Genomic DNA, 27,146 nt, shown 5'->3' with positions numbered 1-27,146 from the left:
AAATGAGATTCAAGACTCGTACCCTCCCCACTCCGCTACGACGACGACGAGCGCATCATCAGTCTGGGTCAATTAGGACATGGCTGATGATGGTACTACTATCTACCGTGTTGGCCCATTTCATCATCATCATCATCCGCGTATCGGTCGAGACCGCGCAGAGGGATTTATTCGATGTGCAGTCACCATCGCGCCATCGCCATCCGCATCGGTGTCCCGTCACAAGGCACAGGATTAGCAGCGCACCCAGACCGATAAGTGAGAAGAAATAATTGAAATATGAAAAATGATTTTTTTTCTATCTTCGTCTCACTGCGAGATGCGGTAGAAATAACACTCGGGAAAGCTGGAGGGACGAAAGAAAGTGTTGTGAGAAAAAATTACCAGCCAGGCAGCAGCAGCGTAATCCAATCTGACCCTACCATTAATGTCTGTCTGATAATAGATCAATTGAGCTCAATTAGTCGTTGGATTATGGTGGCCTCGGTAGCATGGTGCAACACAACAGAGTTCATTGTCATCTGATTTGAGACAACACATTCAATTGTTTAGAATATTTTTCCCAGTTGCCCAGGAATGCAAAACTTAAATTAGGCAGTTAAATAGTTTTGCTTTGCGAGTGTTCCAATACTGAGACCCTCACTTCACACTAGAGTGGAGCTTTTCCGCTGATCACAAAATAAGTGAAACGAACTTTCGTAAACAAGGCGATAACAAATTCATAGTGACTGGCAATCAAGTGTGAAACGTTGTATGAATAATCATTCTCCCTGGTAAGAAAGCTTGTGGTTGAACACTACTAGTCATACTTCTTAGCGGCGTAGAAGCTTAATCATCGTTTTATCATTTCATGGAAATGAACCTATTATTGATATGGTCGATACGATGCAGGGGCAAAAACCTGTGAAGCTCTTCGTCATCACATAGTCATTTAATGTCTGTCGACCGCATTGCAACGGACAGTGTGATTAAATTTGTCCGACGGATGAGCAAACCATGGTGAAATTTGCGATTATTCTGAGATTAGGTATCTGCTTTTCTTTCCCTTGTAGAAACAGTCAATAGAATGGTGCTCTAGAAGCAAATAATTCCGGGCGGTTGGGTGGTTGAAGTTAATCGCCATGATGTTACCTCACCGATAACTATGATAGTGAATGTTAATTTTACTTAGTAAACCCAAAAGAAATCAGTTTAAAAACAGACAACTGTTTCATAAACCAATTATTCAGAGCGGCCAAAACACCGTATGACATTTGATTTTTTGGCAGACAGCGCATTTGAAGCTTAAAGGATAATTTTCTTTCTAATTTTTCAAACTGCTTCTCCAACTAATTACGAGGTGATGTATCAGGTTCGTAAAATATGAATATCCGATGTTTCTTCGATCAGACCGTTATATGCCTGGTTTATTAGGGGGTCATCCTACTACAGAAGGGTGAGGCGGTAAAATCGCATTTCGCATCAATCGATCAAATTTTTTTTATACGAATCAATTTACATGGAAGAAGAGATCGTATATCAATCGCTAAATAATAGAAACTGGTGATCAAATTGAGTGATATAGCTTAAATTCCCAATACATTTTTTCCACGATTAACTATCCAAGCACAGACGATACATGTATAAGTTCCTTTATGCTGTATGCATGCCAATGCTCGAAAAAGTGACAGCCCTGCATGAAGGCGAATATAAAACGCATTCAGCGCATACAACTTTAACCCCTGGTAGTATTCCTTCAACTGTCATCCTATGGACATCAGTACTGAACTGCTGACAGTGTTTGTCTTTTTCAGTTTTCTACCCTTCAAAACAACTCATTCACGAATTGCAACCTGTCCGCAACCGAACCTGTCAGTCAATTTTTTGCTCTTGATTGATATTTTAGATCTCAAAACCGCGTAAATTCCGAAATTCGCATAAAAAACCGTGTAAATCCGAAATTCGCACAAAAAAAAACCGCGTAAATTCTGAAAATCGCGTAAAAAAAACCGCGTAAATTCCGAAAATCGTATAAAAAACCGCGTAAATTCCAAAATTTGCGTGAAAAAACCAAAATTTTGCGTAAAAAAAACTTTGTGTATTTCAACACTACACGAAAAAATAGACGTTTTGAGCACATTCGCGTAAATTCCGAAATTCGCGTAAAAAAACTACGTAAATTCCAAAATTCGCGTAAAAAAACCAAAATTCGCGTAAAAAAACTGTAGATTTCAACACTACATGGAAAAATAGACGTTTTGAGCACATCCGCGTAGATTCCGAAATTTGCGTAAAAAAACCGCATAAATTCCGAAATTCGCGTAAAAAAGAACCGCGTAAATTTCGAAATTCGCGTAAAAAACCGCGTAAATTCCAAAATTCGCGTAAAAACCCGCGTAAAATTCCGAAATTCGCGTTAAAAACCGCGTAAATTCCGAAATTCGCGTAAAAAGCGACTTCAGTCTACTTAGTTCATTTCATCTGTACTAGAAACAGCAAGTAATGAGCAGTATATTGCATCAATTCAGGTGTATTGCGTAAATTGAGTATGAGATTTCTAATTATTAAATTGTTTTGAAACTTCACTTAAAATATTTTATCGTCGTTTTGTTTATGTATTGACACTGTATGTATTGACTTCCTGAAAAAGAGAGAATTGCTAGTAGCAGGATTCGTTTTCTAACCACTCAAGAAGCATTGAGCCGCATAAGTATTTCACCTTTAATTAGCTATGATAAAGTTTTTGCTGTAAAATATCAGATTACGATGGAAATAAACATTTTAGCAAATTTACGACGCTCTGTAATCGTTAATTTAATAGCGAAAATATCTAGTTGTTTTCTTTCCCAATTATTTAGGTTGGCATCACTGCAAATCCATGCTCGTTGTCTTAGTTACGTGTCAACGAAGGACTGCCGTGGATTCGCGATTGCAATCGAAATTAATGGCGGTTTTTCTATAAATTCAAGCGAACACTCAAGTCAACTAGTAAACATTTGCAAGTACTTCGATAAGTGGAAGTTGAACGGAATTTTAATTGTGAACAAAACTCAGTATTTAATGAAATTTATGACCCAAGCAGTAATTCAACCTATAAAACGCTTTGAGTTACAAAATTTGATTACTCAATTTTTATTTTTTTGTGGTGGTTTCCTAGGGCCATGGGAGTATGTTGGTGAGCGGAAAAAGAAAAGGACAGAAAAATATTGAGTTACTGGCAGCCACAGAGTAATTTGCGGTTTCGTCACTAACGAGAATGACATTATTTATTTATTTATTGTCGCCAATCAATATTGTAGGCCATTTTGAGAAACACAAATGCTGAGGCTCGTTCATTTAGTAGTGAGAGGGGAGCGAAGAGTGGAGGAGAGGATCCGGGAGTTCGAAATTTCATGTTGTTGATATTCCTACTGCAAACCGCCGCAGCGAGGGCCCCAGCTAATGTCAAAAAATCTTTATATGTGTGCGTGGTGGAATACTTCATAAACGGCCCTGCTGTTAATAAAATCAGTTGATGCAAATTACATTCAAACCAACCTGGTATTGATATTTGTGGATTGTCTTCACTATCGAGGAAAAGATTATGTTAGAAAATTAGTATTTTTCACTATTTGTTAAAAAAAAACCCGATTTAATCCACCTAGTGGTGAAAGGAACCTTTGTTATACGGTCTTACTTGCTATTTGAGATAGAAATCGACACGTCTTCGAAACATAATTCATCTATTTGTTATCGTTGCGTGGTGCGTTGGTTTTCATTAAATTTTTGGAAATTTAATAAGTTTACAAAATTTGAACAAAATAGCAGCACCTATAAATTTTGATAGATCCTTTTTTCATGAAATTACTGAGTAAGGGTAAGCTGGTTGTTTCTAATTTGAGTAAGTGCAAGTAAAAGCAAGTTATAAGAGGAAATATTATTCTTTAACATATACATTGCGTAGTAAAAGTCTAGTTCATAGGTTTTTGAACTACGCATAAATTTCTGTAACGCCATTATTTTTGATTGACATCAATAAAGTTTTCTTGAATAAATTTCATCAATATCTATTAACCTTCGATTACTCACGCTGTTGCATTTTGTACAACACGTGTAGGTTTTTGAATGCCATATTGTTATAAAGTTACAAATCTCTGCTTAACTAACGTATGTTCTTCAATTACCTTGTTATGAGCAAAATGTCATAATTATGCATTAATACTTTAAATTGTTGGGCAAATAGATCAGCATAAACTGACATCACAGAAACGAAGCAATCAGCATGTGAGTTGTACCGCGATTGGCCCTGGAAGTTTCTCTCGTTTCTTCATATGTAAAAATGGTGTCTGTATGCAGCAACATAATTAGCAAATATAAAATGTTTAAAATGTATCTGTTGGTAGTCGAGTCATTCGGGGTCAACATTAAGGCTTTTTTTTAATCAAAGTTCTACAGTACCTAAACAAACAAACGTAGAGGTATACTATATTAATCAAAGTTGTGTATTTTTACTATTTATACAATTTTGTAATACATGAAAAAGGAATGCAACAATTACAAAAAGAGCTAAAATAGAAAAAACTGATCTTACAAATTCATATACAATGAATAAGATTTTTCTCTCTTCGCTTAATAGATAGAAGGTTACTGTATTCAACAAAATTTCTTGTAATAATATGTTCTAAAACTTTGCAGAACACATCAATGTGTTATATTGAAACTGAAGAAAAATAATTTTTTTATTTCACTTATAGGGGGATTAATCAAAATTTAAATTGCACCAGACGATAGAACTTTCAATTTCAAGAAATTCTTCCGAAGGTTCCTTAAACCTAAAACCAAGTTTTCCCAGTCAAAATTCTAATGCGCATGTCTTTTTGGCTTTGGACCATTGTGCGCACGAGTAACCGAATTACAAAAGTCGGCGCGAGTGTTGGAGGGTTAATATCTTTTGATCGGCAAAACCGATTCTTCTGAAATTTTGCAGATATATTTGTAGCATTAAAATCTCTAATTTGATGCCAAAATAATTCAAACTAGGTAAATCATCTTAGATGAAATCGTAATAAATTATTGTAAATTTTAATGTGTTGTATTCAATTGATCATAACTCTCAAATTAAACGTCCAATCAAAAAGCAAATCAATAGTGATCTATTAGGTTATGTTACCTGTCAAATGAGACTAATAGCGTCTAAATCGCTTTAGTCATTTCTAAGAAACAGGCGATAATTATTACCTTGTCAAAACAGGTTTTTTAAGCATAACTTTTAAACTGATTGTTTGTTTTCAATAAAATTTATCCGAAAAATTTAGTGTTAACAAGAGCTTTCATTCGATACCAAGATCGTTGAAATCGGTCATTTGGGTACGGAGAAAATCGTGTCACGTAATTTTTACTTTTTTACTTATAACTTTTAAACGAAATGTCGGACCTCGAAACAATTCAATAGTGATATACTAGGCAATAATACCTTTCAAACAAAAGTAATAGCGAACAAATCGGTTCAGCCATCTCCGAGAAACAGGCGATAGAAAAGTTGCGCTCCGCACATACATACACACATACACACACACACACACACAGACATTGCTCAGTTCGTCGAACCCTGTCGATTGGTATATGTGGCTCGGCCCTCCGGGCCTCGGATCAATTTCGTGTTTTTCGACCAATTCCTAAACCTTTGTTATAGTATAACAAAGGTAAAACATGTGATTTTCTACCAGTTTTGAGTATGACGAAGAGAATCTGCTGATCGCTCGGAGTAATTACTTGAAATTTTGAGCTGTGATTCAAACTGTTTCTACTTTTTTATAGTAGTTGACTAGCTCTTGCACAGGGCTTAAATAGGTACATGCATAAATTTTTGTAAATAATTGTTGTTGTCCATGATAAACGAAAGAAATCTTGCTTATGACGAAGTGTAGTTTTCGCATGACGAACAACTCTCGCTGGAACTTAAAAAATGGTTCCACCGAGAAATGTAAGTTCCGAAATATTTTTTCGGGTTAAATAGGTATACATTTTTATAAAAAACTCGCAATACAGTATGGATCGTATTTATGTATGACGAACAGGGTCCGTAACCCTGTTTGATAAAGCTTTTTTCTTTCCGACGTTGGACAACTACTAAAACGAGGGAGGAACCAAAAAGTAGGCTGAGGAAATAGTTCCGTACTCACCCCACTGTCACAAATGTCGTTCCAACACATTTTACGCCTATCCAACATCTCATCTAGCCCACAAAAAACTTCACCTCAGATAAGATTGTGTTTGTGAGTAGCCTGCTCTAACTTTAGCCTAGAATAAATGTGTATTGGTGACCGTTTTTCGGTCATCGCATTGTTCGAAGTCATGTCCAGTTGCATATTAATCCTCTCTGTCCCAGGAGTGTTTTGGTGGTTTACAGTTTTTGATCATGTAAAAAAGCTATTAATTAGCAATTCGTCAGACGCAACTATACAGGTTGTAAAACAATGTTTTTACTACGTTATAAAATCAAAATATTCATATTTGAATGCCTCAAAAATTTTATCGGTCAATTTTAGTATCGGAAGTCATGGAGCACCTGTGCTACCATGGAACAGAGAGGGTTAAAATATTGAAGTTTTTGTCACCCCCTTTTCTTTGAAATTAGTTTTAAAAATTGGCCCCGTGAAAAAAAGTTGGACACAAGTAAGAGTTTTTATATAAAATACAATTGTCAGTCAGCACAGTAGCCTAAAGAACTCGAACTAAGTGGCCGGAGTGGTTACGTTTTCAACACGACACAAAAGTGAAAACTGCTAACGGAAGACATACGTGCACTTGCTGTTTTTGAAAAAAAAGGTGGTGCGGACTAAAAATAGTGGCGGAGTACAAACGGAAAGCGGAGAGTGGCGGAGACGAATTAATCACGAGCTACAGGCACTGCTTGGAGAGATTCCCATAGTACACCTGGCGAAAGTGGGGAGACTACGGTGGGCCGGCCATGTCGCAAGGATGCCGGACGACTGTGTAGTGAAATCCGTTCTCTTCAAGAACCCCACCGGCGCCAGGAGCCCCACGTTTAATTTTCCATAGTTTTTTACGGATTGATCAATCCCCCTTGCAGTGACATGTAGTAAAAAATGTTTTTTCGAAAATCTGAGAAAAATAGAGAAGCGGCACTGCAAGGGGGGGATTGATCAATCCGTACAAAACTTTGAGAAACTGAATGTGAGGTCGGAATGAGTAATTATACCAAATTTGGTTGAAATCGGAGGTGGTCGATTACAACGGATAAGACCACTTGAGAGGAAGTGACTCCTATGTAAACTTAAAAATTGAATTTTTCAAAAAACCCAAGATAGAATATTTTAGGACCTTTCTAAAATTAATCGTTTTGATCAATATGTACTAAAATCCTGTGAAGAAAAATCTGAGGTGCATGAAAGTTAAATAATAAGTGGCTTCGGACATAGCGTGTGTCAATTGTTGCAACACAATTTATACAGCCATGTTTCGTTTGAAATCATCAGAAGCTTGCAACAGGGAAAGCAATTCAGCATAAAAGTGTTTCGTTATTGAATTTTAACCATAATCGATATCAATGTTCAAAAGTTCGATTCATTATAGCCAGAGCAAAAGAATTTGCCTGGAAATAAACAATTGAAAGTTAAAGAATGTGACACTCACTCTTTTTCTTCCTTTCTTTTGAATTGTCTACTTTCTCGCTGTGATGCTCTTTGTCTTATGAGATGAAAGCGATGCATTGTTCGATTTGGTAGATTTCAATGAATAGATTTGTTTGTTTTGTTGATTCTTGTGTCTGGTCGAATTAATTCATCAATGCACTTAATTTTCTAAGTGAGAAGTGCATGTCATAAAATATCTGGGTTCTGGGTAAAATAATCACAGCTTGATATTGTGGAATGCAACTCAATGCAAAGATTAGCTTTTCAGTCATGAACCTATTGTATGTTGCTGTTGCTTGTTTAATTATCAATCACTGTTTTGTTACACCTACCTATTGAAGCAACAGAAATATCTTTAATCAAATTGTTATACACGTGAGATTAGTGCGAGAAATTCCTAACATCATTTACCAACTTGGAGTAATGTTTGCAATTATAAAAATAACACTACCAATTAAAAAACTGAAAATAAAAAACATCTACCCGCAGGCCTACATACAATCCATCAGTTGTTTCTCCCCCTTTCACTCTCTGCATTTAAAAAGACCGGACACACAAATCGAATCGTCGATTGATGCAAACTGCACGTCCCCGCCGGATTGCTGAAACACCCCAAATAGCGCATTTCCTCTTCTTGCGCAAGCGAAACTTCGAAAAGTTGATTCATCGGAAGCGCGCGATCGTCAGACGTACACAAATCGTTATGAAACACGACGCTGCGCTGGCTGACTGGCGGGCTGGCTTACTGCGAAGAGGATCCTCCTCGCAAATCAATCTCCCATTCCTGCGCGCAAATTAAGATCTACTGACTCGGCAACTCACACATAACGAATCACTTTTTCTCTTCTTTGTAGTAAATCAATTTACGATACCAATCGGTAGTTAATCTAAATCAAAGCTTCGCCCGTTAACAAGCGATCGAATTACCCTACTCCACCTACTGGCCGACAAGCGATCTTCTCGGCACGGCTCATTTGCTATCAACAATCGATGGGTAGTAGTTTTTACTTTCATGCTCATTACCATCACGAACGCGTGTAAACCACCTTTTCTTCTTCTGCACGGTTCAAATGTGGTAGAGAGAAAAAAAACACACATTACTCACCATGCTCTGACGCGGATCAACACTTCGCCGGCCTGTGGGCTCGGTTCGGGCTTCTTCAGGATCTTGACGTTCTTGAAGCCACCGAACCCTGTCAGCGTGACGGCTCGCATCTCTTTGGGCGGCGGTACATCTTCGGCTTTCTCAGTTTTGGCTTTGTCGTCGGTCTTCTCCGCCGTGCCGTTGGTTTCTTCGACCGGTTTTTGCGGCGCGGTGACACCCTCCTCGGCGTGACCGTTCGTGGTGGCGGCGGCCGCCGCGGCAGCTGCCGTTTCGCTCGTCGGCGATGGGGTCTTGACCTCGGCAACGACTGGGGCTTCGGTAGTTTCGGTCATTCTGATGATGATAGTGTTCTTACTTAGCCGTTGGGTTCGTGGACTCGAAACTGAAACTGACTCGTGGGTGTGTGTTGTTTTCAACGACGATGTTGATGACGATTTTTCCCTTTCTTTTAATCTCTCTTGATCAGCAGCGCAACAGCATAAACACTTTGGTTCGCTTTGCTTGCACCTCACGTCCCAGAGGAATTATCGCTTATAGCTGGAAATAAAGAAAAGTGTGAAAAGGAAAATTAATTGGAGCCTATTAATCAACATCAAACGGAAGTCTGAGTGTTCTACCAGAAGGAAAAATGAACAGGCGTACCGAGAAATGTGGTCTCTGCAACTACACACGCCAGGAAACTGTTATTGACGGGACCATGAAAACGCAAGTAAATATTTATAAATAAGACGACGCACTGTCCCGATTCGGAACATTTAAATATTGTTCGATGAATAATCGACGAGTGCTTCATTGTTTTTCATCTCGCTGGTTTGTTATAGTTACGGCTTTCAAGTGAAATTGATGACTGTAACGATGATGAATGCAACAGCATCGGTACAGAAATTGGATTTTTAGACAGCATGACAAACATGTTTGTGTAACCGTTTCGAACGAAAACAAGGAGTGTGATCAAAAGTGTGATCATCTTGTGCTAATGTGTGACAAATGATGATCTTGATTGCGTGCTAAATTTTCCACTGTGGTGGGAGGAGGACTAGAGGAGGTTTGTGACATAATCTAATGAGGATCACATTTTGTTTATAAAACTGAAACACACTTGAACGAACGAAGATTTGCGCTCGCGCGAGCAGATGGTTGAAATTTAAATAAAGGAAATTGGATATTCGCAAAAGCGAACAAACCAAGACGCAACAGAGGAAATTGATGGCGAAACAATTGAACGCGTGTGAAATATTAAATATCCAAATGTCTTAAGAAATGCATAACAATAATCAACAAAGTACTGGTGATTAAAGAGTTCTTAAGAAGATTCTTATTTCATCGATGGGTTCTTCTGTAATTTTGTTCACTTTTATAGTATAATATTAATTCGAATAAATGTACCAAAATATCATTTAACCGTTACCCCTGTTCGTTCAGTCTCCAACCCATAATCATCCGAGATCATCGGTTCAATAAATCACGCCTAATTGACCTTTGTTCGTAGACCGTCGTAGGCTTTCTAAGAATTAAACACCAAAACATAGTAGATAGAATCAATTTTTAAATATATCACCCTTTTCGTGGCGTTGCGGTGTTTGCTAGAGGCGTAGCTCTAAGAACAACCGCGGGAAGCTATTATCATGTCACACTTATTTAGTGGAGCTATGAAAAGCCCCTATATATTCCCATCCCAGGCGGACCCTAACCGTCAGTCACAGAGTCAGAGTGGATCAATAAATCCAATTAAATCGATACAGATCACCACCGGAGTCGGAGTGAGTGTATATTATAACTGGCAGGGGTGAAAGCAACGGGTTCAACCGTTGACAGACCCCATCCCATTCCGATCGGAAAACGCACGCCAGTTGGTAAACCGATGGTCAGGTCGGTCAGCCATCAAAAGTCGCATGCACGCGAGCAATCAAAATTGCAGCCCCAATAAATTATTATCTACAAATTATATCGGGGTTGAAGGGAACTTGAACCTTTCATTAATAGCATTCAAAATGCAATACCGAAACGGAAAGCTGACATTCGATGGTCTTCTGATGTAAAATCATACTCGATTAAAAGTAAAACATTTTTCTAAGCCCATAGTGCAGCAGAGTGCAGCAGCAGACACTGCCTTCCAGACTTCCAGACCCGAGAGCACAATCGCTTTCATTTTCTTTCCTCAATTTTCGTTACACGCCATCAGAAGCCATTATAAATTATCTCTCATTCCAAGGTTTCACTGGTCACAGTGCGTACTTCATTCTTCACACCACCGCGCCGCAGCAGCACACTGACCGAGCCATCGCATCGCCAGCAGTCCAAGGTAACTGCACTCACAAATCAACCATCAAGACAGGATGACCGGACCGGAGAAAAGATGAGACCTGGCACAGCGAGTGCTGCATCAACCGGCGTGGCATGGCGTGGCGCGCCGCACACACATCGGGTCGCTCGCTCGTTCGTTCGGGTTGTCGTCTCATCATGCATGCGCCTTCCTTTCCTTCAGCGAACAAACCGTGAACCCGAGGCCCTGCCATATCATCGAACGAGAGATACCGCCGCCGAAGCAATCTACTTTTTTGTGATGCATCCAATCCAGAAATCCGGCTTCACTTGGCACGCCAACGACTACGGCGCGGCAACGGGAATCTGCATAGTTATTATATGTGGCTTTGTGGAAGTGATGCTCTTGTTGCTTGTAATTTTATATACATAAAGATATATTCTTTTAACACGAATTTAGAGCTAAATTGAATATAAGAATATGAACGCAAAATTATATGAATGTAATGTTATTTCAACACCGAACTCTCTGCTAGTGAATGACAGACTGGACTTCAAGTGGGACTATTGGACGCTTGCAGACAGGGGAAGCTGGCTTTCTTCTTCGGAAAGGAACCAGGTACCCTAGAACCAGGAAAAGTAACAATGTATAAATTGTCACGACGCGACGCACGGCGAAATGTTCACGTTGCGACAAATCTTTGAATAATTTCGAGAATTTAACTTGCAGACTCGCCATTTGTTTATATACTCCAAGGCCGCGTACGATTCAGTTAAACGAAATGAGCTGTGGCAGATTTTGCTTGAAGATGGTTTTTCAACTGATTAGGCTGATACGTGCTACCTTTGATGGTTCAAAATCAAGCGTCAGGATAGCGGGTGAGACATCGGACTTATTTGTGTCGTTAGATGGTTTGAAGCAAGCTGACGGACTATCGAATTTGCTGTTCGACATTGCGTTGGAAGGTGCAGTTCAAAAGGCAGGTGTGCAGAGAAGTGATACCATCATCACGAAATGTTACATGCTCCTTTGGTTTGCGGGCGACATCGATATCATCGGTGTTAACCGTAGAGTTGTGGAAGAAGCGTACACGCATCTCAAGGAGGAAGCTGCGAGGATAGGGTTCATCATAAATTCTACCAAAACAAAGTATATGGTGGCTGGTAGACAGCGTGGTAGTCCTTCGGATGTTGGAACTGCGGTGGTGATAGATGGAGAATATATTGCGTTGTGACAAGGATGTGCTGCTGATAAAATTGGGTTGAATTGGTAAAATATCTTCAACGTGGGGGAAGGGTTGGTAATAAAAACAAACCTTGATTCCTTCTTGTAAGGTAACAGGCCAGCAGTAATTTTGTTAAATTGTTTCCAAACGCACATTTTTGCCAGGTCAACTATGACGTTGTTCCGTGATTTGGATTAAATATCTTTATAGCCGCGCAGTTAGCTTGGAGGTACGATTCTGGTCTAACAAGCCATTAATGGTATATTTGAATCTCGGCTGATCGGTGCTACTAGAGCCAGTTGGATCGTTACACAAGCCCTGTATAGTAATTGTCATGTACCCCAAAGAACTGACTGCGAAGCCTGTCGATAAAGAAGGGTAATATCTAAGGACGGTTATACCCAAGACTTTGCTTTGCGTTGAGGTTCCAAAACATGTGATTTAAATCTACAAATCCAATGCATGCTACGATCTTTATGAGTAGTGACTCAAAAAACATCAACTGAAGGCTATGCTCCTGATGCTACTGGGCTGCAAACAGCGAGTTTGGGAGACGTAATTTGATATCTTTCCTCTTCACTGGGTTTAGGTTAAAACGTTTATTTTTTGCTTTGTTGAAGGGCAGAAAGAGAAGTTAGTTCATTTATGTGCTCTAAACACTCACAAATTTCTTCTAAGTTATAAGATGACAACATTCATTTATTGGGTATAGTTTTTGGTTTTATAACACTAGCCCGAATACCAAAAGCCCGAATACCACATGCCCGAAGGGCACTAGCCCGAATGTAACAGTAGCCCGAATGTCACAAGCCCGAATGTAACAGTAGCCCGAATGAAACACTAGCCCGAATGTCACACTAGCCCGAATGTAACAGTAGCCCGAATGTCACAAGCCCGAATGTAACAGTAGTCCGAATGAAACACTATCCCGAATGTACATTAGCCCGAATGTAACACTAGCCCGAATGTCACACTAGCCCGAATGTAACATTAACCCGAATGTAACACTAGAAAACGGGGGGCCCCGCACAAATCTCATCTGTCTAGGGCTATTCGTTTTCCTAGATCTAGTAGACCTCTAGTTATTTTTCCCTAGTCCTCGCATCAAGTTACCTTTATAAAATAAAGCCGTCCAGTTAGCTTCGAGGTACGATGCTGGTCTAACAAGCCAGTCGTCGTATGTGCGAATCTCGCCTAGTCGGTGCTTGCTAGATAGAGTCAGTAGGATCGTTGCACTGGTCCAGTAATTTTCCTGCATTCTAATAGCAGGCTGCGAAGTCTGTCGATAAAGAAGGATAATGTCTAAAGACGTTATAAATCCAAGGCTTTGCTACGAATTATTTCTGCTTTGTCGTTATTATACTGTAAGATTTCAATAACTTGACTAGAGTTAGCTGATTTTCGAGCTCAGCAATTTTTAAATCTTTGATTTTGGTTAAGCGAGATATGAGTTAGGCTTATCATAAGATATGGGACCTTTTTACCAGATTAGTAGCAAGCGTTTCCTAGATGATTCAGGGCGAGCCGGCCGTAGGCAACGGCGAGTGTTCGCCGGTGACCCGCCGTCGGAAGCGCCGGCCACTGTGGGGGGGCAGCCCCCCCTCAGAAATCACATCTGTTTAGGTCTATTCGTTTTCCTAGGTCTACTGACCACTAGTTAGTTTTCCCTAGTCCTCGCATCGATTTAACTGTTGTAAAATATAAAGCGGCGAAGCCGCTTTTTGCGACTTTCAAACTGAATAAGCGGCGGTCTTTTGTTTCAGTATTTATAGGCTAGGTTAGAGCGAGGCTAGTTTTCAAATAAAGTTTACATAACAATTAATAACAGCAGTTAAATTACTATTGTTGTGTGTCTTATTCTTGAGTATTCTTGGGATTTGATAAAACCAAAATCAATGTTGCGAATCGAACGAAAAGTCAACGATGCCTACTCACACGCGAAAGAGTATGAGAAGCATAGTATTCAATGGTTACATCGCTCACGCAGTCGTAAAAGAAACAGCCGCCGTTGCTGTGTGCAGACATACGGCTACCCACACACTGGCGAACGCACAGTCTCACACCGTCTTTCTGCGTAGCTTATTCGCGAGTCGAAAAACTCACGAGCAATCAGTTGCCTGTGAAGCTAATGAAGAACTGTGATACAAATTTTGCATTACTTTTTCTTTTCTTCGTCATCTTCGCCCTCAATTCTATTCATGGGCGGGAGTGCGAACCCTTGCGGGTAATTTGTATCAGCAGCTCAGGCTTCAACGACGAACGAGAGCGAAGACCATAGCTGTTAGCTAAACACACACTCGCAAAAATTCGTTGCAGTGCATGAATAAATAAGAGCGAGGGTCCGAAAGAATGAGTACGCTTCTGTGAGGAAATTAGACCACACGAGTGTGGGCTTCGCAACACCGATCCGAAAGCAAATCTTGGGTGCTACACTCCGTACACCTACTGTTTTTATACAACAGACTTCTCAGCCAGCCGATTCTGCAACCTTGCGGTTATGGAGCTCCAAATGTTACATTCGGGCTTATGTTACATTCGGGCTTGTGTTAAATTCGTACTGGTATTACCTTTGGGCTCGTGCTGCATTCGGGCTTGTGTTACATTCGGGCTTATGTTACATTCGGGTTACTGTTACATTCGGGCTCGTGCTGCATTCGGGCTTGTGTTACATTCGGGCTTATGTTACATTCGGGCTTATGTTACATTCGGGCTACTGTTACATTCGGGCTTGTGTTACATTCGGGCTAGTGTTGCATTCGGGCATGTGTTGCATTCGGGCATGTGTTACATTCGGGCTTGTGTTATTCGGGCTAGTTGCTTTCGGGCTAGTGGTTTTCGGGCTAGTGGTATTCGGGCTAATGTTATAGAATCATAGTTTTTTGTTTTAACTTTTTCAACCAGTAGCGCGAATCTATTCGTTAACAAGTAGTTCCGTGTTATTTATTGAATACTAGCTGACCCGACAAACTTCGTATTGCCACAAAATAACCTGTGTTGTACATAAATCATGAATCCCGGGTGATCTTTGTCACAATCTCTAGTTTTGCAAGTTTCTGAGTTCAACCTTAGATGATTCATTTTGGCAGTTACGTAACTATGGAAGCATCCCAGGTAACCAATAAGCATCACCAATGCTATTCAAATGTAGGCCAATAAGCATTTAAGTCGCCTTAAATGCTACTTAAATGCTATTTTGGCAAAATGTACAGCTACTTTACTGATAACCGTTTTATAGTGCCGACAATGCTAATTTACAGCTAATTACCGACACGAAGATATTGAATACAATTTTAGATGCCAATTTACAACACCTATGCAGTCAAAAAGCTAATATACAACAACGTGCAGTATAAAATGCCAGATACGCTGATTTGCTGCTTTTGTTAATGCTTATTAGTTACCAGGAATGGGTAGTTTAATATACAAATTTGCAATTCTTCCTCACAGTAAAGTAGAAAACAACTCCCCTGTCTCCTCATTGCATAGCCAGAAAGCGGATAGTAATATTCGCCATGATTGTACAACATTTCGCCGAATATCATTTTGCGAAAAACCTTAAGCGGAATGTATCATTTCACGGAAAACTTTTTTGTGGAAAGTACCATTTCGCGATCCTCTTCTTACTCGCTGTCGCTCGTTCCAGGAAACCCAGGTAGACCTAGGAAAACAAATAAACCTAGACAGCAGTGATTTCTGCGGGGAGTTGCCTCCCCCCAGTGGGCGGCGCTTCCGATGGCGGGTCACCGGCAACACTCGCGGCCGTCTCGTCCTGAATGATCTAGTGTTACTATAGATAGCTTTTGTGGTCTAGTTATTGACTGATGTTTTATGGAAGAGTCTCGAATTTCTCAAGTTCGATTAGTTTTTGAGTTTCGCAAAAAATTCTGTTTTATTTGTATGAGAGTCCATATCCCCCTACCACAGGGGTGAGAGGTCTCTATCATAAAATAAATTCAAGACTCCAAAATCTCCCACATCCCAAATTTGGTTCCATTTGCTTGATTAGTTCTCGAGTTATGAGGAAATTTATATTTCGTTTGTATAGGAGCCCCCTCTTTTAAAATGGGGCGGGGTCCTAATTCCCCATAGAAAATATTCTTGCCCTCGAAAACTTTCACATGCCAAATTTAGTTCCATTTGCTTGATTAGTTCTCGAGTTATGAGGAAATTTATATTTCGTTTGTATAGGAGCCCCCTCTTTTAAAATGGGGCGGGGTCCTAATTCCCCATAGAAAATATTCTTGCCCTCGAAAACTTTCACATGCCAAATTTTGTTCCATTTGCTTGATTAGTTCTCGAGTTATGAGGAAATTTGTATTTCATTTGTATGGAAGCCCCCCCTCTTAAAGGAGAAAGGAGTCATAATTCCCATTCTAAAGAGGGGAGGGGTCCCAATTTACCATAGAATAAAATGTTGTCACCAAAAACACCCACATGCCAAATTTTGTTCTATTTGCTTGATTAGTTCTCGAGTTATGCAGAAATATGTGTTTCATTTGTATGGGAGCCGCCCCTCTTAGTGGGGGGAGGGGTCTCTAACCATCACTAAAACCTTTCCTGGCCCCAAAAACCTCTACATGCAAATTTTCACGCCGATCGGTTCAGTAGTTTTCGATTCTATAAGAAACATACGGACAGACAGAAAACCATTTTTATAGGTATAGATTTGTATGGCAGCCCCCCCCCCCCCTCTTAGTGGAGGCGGAGTTCTCTAACCATCATAAGAACCTTTCCTGGCCCCAAAAACCTGTACATGCGAATTTTCACGCCGATCGGTTCAGTGGTTTTCGATTCTATAAGGAACATACGGACAGACAGACAGACAGACAGACGGACAGACAGACAGGACAGACAGGACAGACAGACAAACAGGACAGACAGACAAACTGGACAGACAGATAGACAGGACAGACAGACAGACAGGACAGACAGACAGACAGGACAGACAGACAGACAGGACAGACAGACAGACAGGACAGACAGACAGACAGGACAGACAGACAGACAGGACAGACAGACAGACAGGACAGACAGACAGATAGGACAGACAGACAGACAGGACAGACAGACAGACAGACAGACAGGACAGACAGACAGACAGGACAGACAGACAGGACAGACAGACAGGACAGACAGACAGGACAGACAGACAAACAGGACAGACAGACAGACAGGACAGACAGACAGACAGACAGACAGACAGACAGACAGACAGACAGACAGACAGACAGACAGGACAGACAGACAGACAGGACAGACAGACAAACAGGATAGACAGACAGACAGGACAGACAGACAGGACAGACAGACAGGACAGACAGACAGACAGGACAGACAGACAGACAGGACAGACAGACAGACAGGACAGACAGACAGACAGGACAGACAGACAGACAGGACAGACAGACAGACAGGACAGACAGGACAGACAGACAGACAGGACAGACAGGACAGACAGACAGACAGGACAGACAGACAGGACAGACAGACAGACAGGACAGACAGACAGACAGGACAGACAGACAGACAGGACAGACAGACAGACAGGACAGACAGACAGACAGGACAGACAGGACAGACAGACAGACAGGACAGACAGACAGACAGGACAGACAGACAGAAATCCTTTTGCATAGGTATAGATTGAGTACCCAAACAACAATTTAAAGTTTTATTACGTTCCTCCTGTGGCTTCCATAAGCAATTTCATAAAATCCCTCATTTAACTATGAGCTCAACCACATCGCTATAAAACTCTTCAAAAGGTTTTTATAACCTCTTGAAGAATCAGGTTATAGGCTTAAGTAGTCTTACCACGCTCTGCTGAAAGTAGCAATTAAGACTTTTCGCTGCTGGACAGCCACCGCCATAATTTAATGAAATTTTTCGCATACAGCTTGCTCTACTAAAAAGCTAACCCATTCGACCAGTATTGTCAACTTGAAAATATATCCGTGAATAGAAAAGTTAATGTTATACTGTCAGATCATCCTGATCGCTTAAGTTTATAGCGACCATAATAAAATATCCCATAGAATAATAAATATTCAGTAGTCTCCGTACTTAGGCAGCATATGTGCATTTAATTTTATCGTGTATATTGGTATGATAGGTGGATGAAATTAACGCGCCATCGAAATGTTGGAAAACTAGTTGTTTTAATAAAATAAATATATTCAGTTAGTCAATCGCAATTTCTATAGCAAAATCATTTTAGTTACTTTCTGTGGCAGGAAACTGATTGATAACTTTTTTTCTGTGAAATACTTTGCTTTGATGAATTTTTGTTTGCGAAATGAAACAAAATACTAGAATATGGCAATATTCTAGAATATTTAAAACGAAAGCAGTTGTACAAGTGGCAATTAACAAGGGGGAGATTCAAAAACGTAAAAAGGCTTTGTCAATTTATAGGGATTTCCGAGAAGAAGACAGCTTTACAAGTGGCTGTAGGACAACAGGAGGGGAACTGACAAAGGGAGTAAACACATTCATATGAAGAAAAAGGGTTTTGTTTCTTGCTCTATAAGAATTTTCGTTACAATAATAGACATACAAGTTGCTGAGTGACAAAGGAGCCCCTAGTAAGATCGGACAACCAGCTAGTACCATAATAAAGCCAGAAGTAATGAATAATACCACAATAAAACCTTTAAAAATTAACTCTCTAAAAAGTTAATTGTTCAGAAAAGTTAAGCGAGTATTAACACTCATGCAACACTTGTATACGGGCAAAACTTTTGGACTTCTGAACGAAAACAAAGTCTCAAATTTTAAGATGAAATCTGTTTTTCTTTATTTTAAAAGTTCATAACTTTTGAATCAAAGATTGTAGAACAAGTAGGTATTTTTGTATGAAAACATAAACAAAAATTTCAAAATGTAGATTCGACGTCACAAAAAAATGAAGGATTTTGAAAGCTAATAACCAATTCTGAACTACTTTTGCTAGCTATAATAACATGTTTTTGTGGTATTCAACCAGTTGAAAACAAAAATGTTCGGTTCTCGAGAAGGGTAACTGACACTAACAGACATTTGCCAAACTGGTAATTAACTCTTTGAATTTTCCCGGAAGAGCAATAACACATATTTTACGTCTCTATCCAACGTTGAAAAGTCAGCTGCGATACATTCCGATTCGCATCACAGGCCAATAGAAACATTTTGAAAACATCCGCATCCCGGCCCGGCGCTGTTTACTATACGTTCTGCTTTTGTTTTGAGATGCCCGTAAAATACATGAAAACATACTCTCACAAGTCAAAGCAAAGTGATCTAGGAACGCAAAAATATGTTCCGCGATGGATGACGTTATTCCAAAGCGCTTTTATTGACGTTTGCTTGTACGGTACACAAACCAGAAACCACAAGATGTTATGTTACCAGCATAAATCTTAGAGCATTCTTGCAAAATTCAATATTTCTGAAAGAATAACCTGAATGAAATGATAATATTGAAAATTGATGTAAAAGTAGATTATAATTCCAAGAAATTAAAAGATAAATTTGGCAGTTTAAAATTACAAAATTGCACCAATTTGTCTCCCAAAACAACGACAAGGCCAAACAGTTCGATAGCAAAAGAACAAATGACGAGATAGTGAGAAAATTCCGGTGAGCCGTTAAATAAATCAGCTTTTTATGGTGGATCGGTAGGTTTTTGTCGGGTTAGCTGTTATCCTAATGGGGCAGTAAAATGATGGAAAACTGGTAACAAGAGTGCGCGATTTGAAAGCAACAGCGGCAGTGGGTGCGGCAGCGAAAGAAGCAAAAAAAAAATGAACCACTCAAGACGTATATCGTTACACTTGGCGGGTTTTTGACGAAGCGTGACGCATTCCGGTACGTACGTTACTGACATTGGAATTGAAAATGAAAGTTCGGAATCGCGGCGTGGCGTCGCCGACCGAGTTTAACCGCGCGGCATGGGTTTATCTCGGTTAACGGGTTCAGAGTAGGTCATATGTGATACCGATAAAGCAATGGACAGTTTCAAACCGATTCCGTGGCAAATTCAATTTTTTCACAACTTTTCCGGCTAAAATTAGACATTTTTGTTTGATTATTCATGAAAGTTTTACCTGGTTTCAATTATTTTTCTTTTATTTTGGGGAGGATTACAATTACTCGCTTAACTTGAATAACGACGTGTACACCCACCTCCTTCGGAACAGAAGTAAGTCCAACCATAACCAATCAGATGAATGGAAGATTTGTTACATTGCTTTCGCATTCTACAGCCGGAGTTTGAAACGAGGATTGAACAGACCAGCTTCTTTCAGTAATTTAAACACTACTTAGAGCCATTCTTTTTGCAATCTCACGAGTAACTGCTTTCGCTATATTTAATTCGCCGCTCTGTGTTTATGTTTATCTTCCACCGATTCAACGCAAAGTTTAAATCAACACTGCTGAACCCAACTGGTGGCAGCGACACAGCGGAATAACACATTCCGAGCTGAGCTCGTGGGCATCGGTAGAGAAGAGTAATTGCCCCGCATATAGTGCAACAATATAATTAAGATAAAATTTATTACGTCTTTCACTTCCGTACCCGGCCGCTGCCTTCCGTTCGGCCAAAATCGTGCTCGTAGTGCATTGCTTTTTTCGTCGTCCCCTGCCCTGCTGACCGGCAGGCAGAACCAACCGGCGACATGCGTTATTTAATGGTACTCTAGCCGGCACTGCTGTTGCTGCTGCCGCTGCGGGGGCGCGCGAGTCACTTGGCAGAAGACAATATGCGCCATTAACCGCCCATTTGTAGTGGACCGTCCGCCGCCGCCTTACGACGACGACGACGATTGCACCGTTCCGCCGCCAATAATAACGATAATAGTTATAACAGTAATAACAATAATAATATTAATGAAGTTACCGGGGAAGCCAGCCGGGGCGTCTCCTTTGGGTTTTTGAGAGTGGTCAAGGAAGCTAATTGAGATACTGCCACCGGTGACCCGGTGAGGAGTCCTATTCATAATGCAACTTTAACAGTCAGTTTTTGCGGTTAATGTAAGACTCACGGCTGATCAATATGAGCTAAATTTCACGGACATTTGTTTGTTACAAATCAAATGAATCAAGCTCAAGAGCAATAATTCTCTTCATAAATGTTTAGAACGCTAAAACTAGCGCAATATTCTTATGATTAGGTGCATTTTTTGAAAGAATACTCCACTCTAGTTACCTTCACTGGCTAGTTCACATTTTTATGACTAATAACGTTCTGTGCACATCAATTGGTTCAAAGTTACTGCTTTTCTGTAAATTCCATAAGGGGAAAAGATCTGGGGCAAAGCATTGCAGAGCCTTTATTTTCATAAATTCAATGCAGGCTCTTTTGATACTGAATTGCAGCTGGAGATGCTTATTACGACGACAATCACCTCACGGTGCAATAGAGGTGAACAGAATTACGCCCTGTTCCGGCGGTGAAAAGCGGCGACTGCCATGAAATCGGGGTTATTACGAGTGGCATTTGACTTCCATGCACGAGAAAGAAGTATTCTTAAAAAATGGTGTAATTATTTTAAATTTTTTTTGCATGGAAAAATAATCTCATAAAGACTGAAAAGTTTTGAATATCAATTTATTTGCCATTTGATGAACGTATGTACTGTACTTTCAATTTCGACTTGATTGGTCAATAGTCCCGAACAAATCAGTCTAGGTTAAACTGATTTCGTCGGAAAACCATGTTCTAGCATTATCTGCAACAGCTTATTTCGTTTGACTGAATCGTACACTGCCTTGACGCCAACGAATATAAAATGCTAGAAGTTGTACTCCCGGAACTGGTGTGGTAACTGATGCAGGGCAAACACTTTAAAACAGTACTCCGATTAGCCGGTATCTCCACTGACCTGCATTTTTAATTTATCACTGTAGCAGCAATACTATTCAGCTTCTTGGAAAAATTCCCGCAAGTGCATAAAACAGGAAAAGTCCAAACAATGTCGTAAACTACAGAGGAATAACCACTCTGTGTGCTGAATCGATGATATTCGAGATAATCATGAAAGACACGTTATTTGCAGGCAGCCAGAGCACACTACAACATGGATTCTTAATAGAACGATCCATAAAAAAAATTTGGTGAGCTTTGGATTGCTCTGCTTAAATAATTATGGCTACCAAAGCGCAAGTTGATTCAAATTACACTGACTTGAACGCCGCTTTTGATACTGGTATATCATGCTATTCTTTTGAGAAAGCTGGAAAAACTTGGTTGTACTGCAAGATTTTGTAAATGGTTGGAGACATACATTACGGAGAGGGCAACTTTTCGTACGACCTGCCGGTCTACCGCGTTTACAAATAATTCTGGTGTACCACAGGGTAGCAATTTAGGAGCACTACTATTCTGTATCTACATACGCGACGCAGCGTTACGACGCAATGAAGGTGGAAGGCTTTTCTTCGCTGATGACTTGAAAATCTATCTTGTAGTCAGACGATTCGAGGATTGGAGAAAGTTACAGGAGTTTCTAGAGTTGCGTCATCAACTTTCAACGCATTATAAGCGCAATTTTCAGGACCAAATCGAATAGGGTGGAACAGGGGAAGAATTTTGGAGTAATAATTGAGGGTTTTGGGTTCATATTTAAGATCGCTGGTGATTTCAACGATCCATTTTGCTTCAAAGCTCTCTATTGTTCTATTGTTCGATCAACGCTTGAGTTTGCGAGCATCGTTTGGAACCCGCTCCAGTCTATCTGAGCGCTAGACTAGAAAGCGTACAAAGCGAAAATTTGTACGTTATGCGCTTCGTCATCTTCCTTGGAGGGAAATATTTAACGCCGTACGAAGACCACTGTCGTCTGTTGTGTTTAGACACGCTAAGTCGATCTGCAAGCTTTTAACAGGCGAATATGATACACCGGACATCCCATCGCAAATCGGACGAACCATCGAGAGTTTTACGACCTAGGATGATGCTACAGGAAGACTCCTATTCAACGCAATACGCTGCCGACTGTCTCATAGCTTCTATGGTACAACTGTGTTGCCTATCCTTTTAATTTTGACGAATAATCTCGTACATACCGCCAACGAATTCTAGCACTAGATCATGCAAATGTTATAAGTGTTAATAGCTAAGTAATTTTTAAGTTCATTTTGAACCTAATTGTCCGATGAAGTATATGAATAAATAACAAATAAACAATTTCCTTTGTCCCTTTTTTCGGGTTATCGAGCTGGTCGCTTAATAGCGTATAAAAGTCTATGCCCGGCCCTTTTGTGTTGTCATAATGTCATCATAAGAGTATTATGGAGACCTCAAATACCAGTTCTACCTGACGAGACAGGCAATGGAGCCCCAAACATACCCGACATGCCTATTACCGTAGGCGGAGGCGTGCCGACCCTGCGCGGACCCCATGAACTAACACTGAGATCTCTCTGCCAAAGGCCGGAATGTCATATTTTAAATATAGTGATGAGAATGCTGATAATGATCATGATGATAATGATGAAAGGGGAAAAATTAAAGATGTAAATGTGCTTTGCCCTGGGACATTTTGTACTACTAAAGTACTAAAATGTAGTATAGTAAAGAAATGGAGATCTCGTCAACTCTGCCTAACACCGTTTGTCCTCAACCGGCAATTTTCCAACACAAACAAACATAAATTATCCCATAGGTAGTCAAATCTCGGACCATCAGCAGTTATCAACTTATCAGGGCTCGACCCTTGGAACAAATTTCATCTACCATCCACTCCCTGGCATTCATGCACTATTCTAAGATAGGTCTACGAAGTAAATTGACCGCAGCACAACCAGGGCGTTCGCGGTAGTCGATAGAAGCTTTAAAACATAGAATCGCACCCGCCTCCCGACTCTCGAAACTAAAAAGCTAGTGCGCAGTATTTATAACGGGACCCAAGCAGCACAATTTTGACACTTCTAGTTGCATAAACTTATTTAAGATCAGAATAAGTCATATATCGGTTGCCAAAACTTTTTTTTAACAACTGTACTGCCCATAAATGGAAGACAGTCACATATGCAAAAACGTGCAACTACGAAAAACGCTGTTGAAGCCACGACAATTTTTCTTTAATATTGAATCGATTTTGGAAACAAATCGTCCAAATCGTCATAAAATCACTTGAATGTACATAACAGAATACTTTTACAAGCAATTGGTTCACAAGTGACCTAAAATTTGTTCCAAAATTTAGAAAAACTGCCGAAGTTACTGATATGCGTTTATTTGTGCTTGAATAAGCAAGAATAAACGCATAACAGTCACAGGTCACAGCCACAGCATGCCTTGATCCTTGCGTTGTCGGTGGCTCGGCAGTACTTTCAAGACCACGTGTTGTTTTGATAATTCACGTGCTCGTTCAATTCAATTGTTCAAAATGTCCTTTTAGACTCAAATCTCTTCCTAGCATTTTCTCCTTTTTATTGTAATTTGTTATCTTGAGTTTACAGTGAGGTCCCATAACGTGTCCGAGTATGACCAATGTGATCCTGGACACTATATAGTTAAATAGTTAAATTCAGAAACTGATCCCCGTAGAGGTATCTGGAACATTCACGGACATGTTTAGATGTGGCCAATGTCGTCTTGAACACTTTATACGACTATCAATAGTCTAGATTTGCCGTGTATTTATAGATGTCACATGATGGGTTTGTTGTAATTCAAGGTGCTTCTATGTTCAAGTCCCATATATTCCGTAACTTGTTCCCACTGTAACTTCGGAATCGTACATCCGATCCAAATTCTCCTCAATAGTGTTCTTCTAGGCTTAAAATCTTCCGTTTAGTAGTTGCTGCAGTCGAATCGGTCCAGGCATTTCCAAAAAACAGATACTTATTGATATATTTTCACTACTGTGACTGTTATGCGTTTATTTGTAATATGGGACTGACAAAGTTTGATATTTTTTTCAACATGTTGGGAACAAACATAACTTTTTTGTTTGAAATATTGAAAGAACAGTTAATTTAAAGATGATTTCCAGGTTTATCTCAAAAGTGGTGAAAAGTCAGATGGGACTGTTATGCATTTATGGGCAGTGTATTAGTAGGGGAATCCGTCATCAAGCCCTGAAAAAACCGACCGCCATAAATATTATTATTGTGAATTGAATGTAATACCTATAGTATTAGAATTGACTTAATTTTCGCATCTGCTACCTTAGCACCTCTATCATTGCCCGTAATCATTGCAAAATGTTCTTTCGGCATCCAAACCGGATCTGATATCCCGCTTACACTTCTTGCTAACCTTAAGCCCCTGGTCAACCCAATCAATCCGATATTTTTCGGAGTTATTTTGTAATAGCCAGGTGTATGAAACTGAAGCGTAAAGAAGCGGCTAACATGTTTTTACGCTTCCTACACGTTCGAAACAAAAATAAAAAAAGCAAAACACCAATTTTGTTCGAGCATATTTACCCGAGGTTGAAGTTAGAGCGGGTTACTCACAAACACATTTCATCCGAGGCGAAGTTTGTTGTGGGCTAGATGAGATGGTGGCTACACGAAAAATGTATGGGAATGACATTTGTGACAGTGGTGATAGATTATTCTTAACGGAATAAAAGCACTTTCTGAACCTCACCTCACTTAAAACCAAAGTGTTTTAACATATACCCACATTCAGATATGTATAAACGTGACAGCTGTTTATTTACTGATTAGTTAAAAAGCCCTACACTACGTCAAGGTTCAGTTTTATCGTAGAGAATAACAAATAACCAACAATATCATCGAATAATAATAATTCATTTGTTAACAAACATTCGAAACGGAAGCGGTCCTAAATGTGACCCTTGTCTGACTCGACTTATTATGCTAAATAAGTCTGATTTCTAACCATTCAACAAATTGTGATCGACCTGAAAGATATGGGTGTAGAAAATGGGAATAAATGCCTTAACTTACAAAGCAAGACGTAAAATGCTAATTGAATAATAATCAACCTCGTAAGTATTCTTATATTTCGCGATTGCATTTTTTCCAGTTGCTATAAGCAAAAGGTAACGTTTCGATCAGCTGTGGAAGTATGACGGAATTGCGAATTGAGTTCGGTTAGCACTTCGTTTTGAGATAAACTTCCGAAATAAAAGTTATCCACAGTTTGTAGGAGTTGGGCGATGATGCGCCCTCCAGCTCTCCAGACGATACTATTTTGAGGCCTAGCTGTTTGATATTTCTCCGACATTTGCAAAGAGAGGCGCGAAAAAAAAAGAAAAACAAAGCAAACAAGCGCATTAAGCGTTTTAAGCAAATTAAGCGTTTTAAGCAAATTAAGCATTTTTACTTAAAGTTTAATCGTGAAAACCAAATCTATACTTGCTTTTCATATATACGTCACTATTTTATTATTTTAACCTACCAAAAGAAAGACTTAAATCCAAAGTAAAATGTGGTAAACGTTTTTCGGTCATTACATTGTTTGAAATGTCGCTTCTGTTCTGTCCTCGAAGCGTTAACACTCCGTACACTCATTTTTCGCGTTCTTTAGGTCATAGAAAGAATCCACAGCCAACTAGGTTCATAAAAAATTACTCAAGTCCGACTATTTTTTTGCCTCCCGATTTTTAAGGGGGTGACAAAGACTTCAAAATAATTAACAATTGCCTTGTTCTTTTTTAAAAAATTTCCGGTTGTATAATATATAACTTAACAGCCTTGTCTGTAACCAAAACCAGACCCCTGACAGGCGTCGCGTTATGTTGAAACCCCAGCGCGGAGTAAGTGAAGGCACAAATCAATTGTCAAATATAATTATCTCAAATCAAAAATCAATTATGCCAGTTTTGTAATCAAGACATCATGTCTGTAATCATCAGACATCAAGAGCATCATTATCGTAGTTGCATCTAGCGTTGGAAAAACATTTGGGCGTTTTGGTAATTCATTCCGGTTATCTCCGTTATTGTGAATCTTCATTATCACTGCAAAAAGTGTTTTTTC

At 39.7% G+C, this 27,146-nt stretch overlaps 1 protein-coding gene across 3 annotated transcripts in view; it reads right to left on the bottom strand.

Moving 5' to 3' along the window:
* The window catches only part of LOC128733516 (synaptic vesicle membrane protein VAT-1 homolog-like), a 99,833-nt gene that overhangs the window by 60,931 nt on the left and 11,756 nt on the right, over nt 1-27,146 (bottom strand). For all 3 annotated transcript variants that reach the window (XM_053827162.1, XM_053827161.1, XM_053827163.1), the window contains exon 3: nt 8,719-9,255. In XM_053827162.1, coding sequence (XP_053683137.1) covers nt 8,719-9,050 — 332 coding nt within the window. In that variant the 5' untranslated portion in view covers nt 9,051-9,255. The remainder of the gene's footprint in view (nt 1-8,718; nt 9,256-27,146) is intronic.

This window comes from Sabethes cyaneus, chromosome 2, assembly GCF_943734655.1.
Source record: "Sabethes cyaneus chromosome 2, idSabCyanKW18_F2, whole genome shotgun sequence".
NCBI lineage: Eukaryota > Metazoa > Arthropoda > Insecta > Diptera > Culicidae > Sabethes > Sabethes cyaneus.
This window is presented reverse-complemented; position numbering and strand designations above follow the sequence as displayed.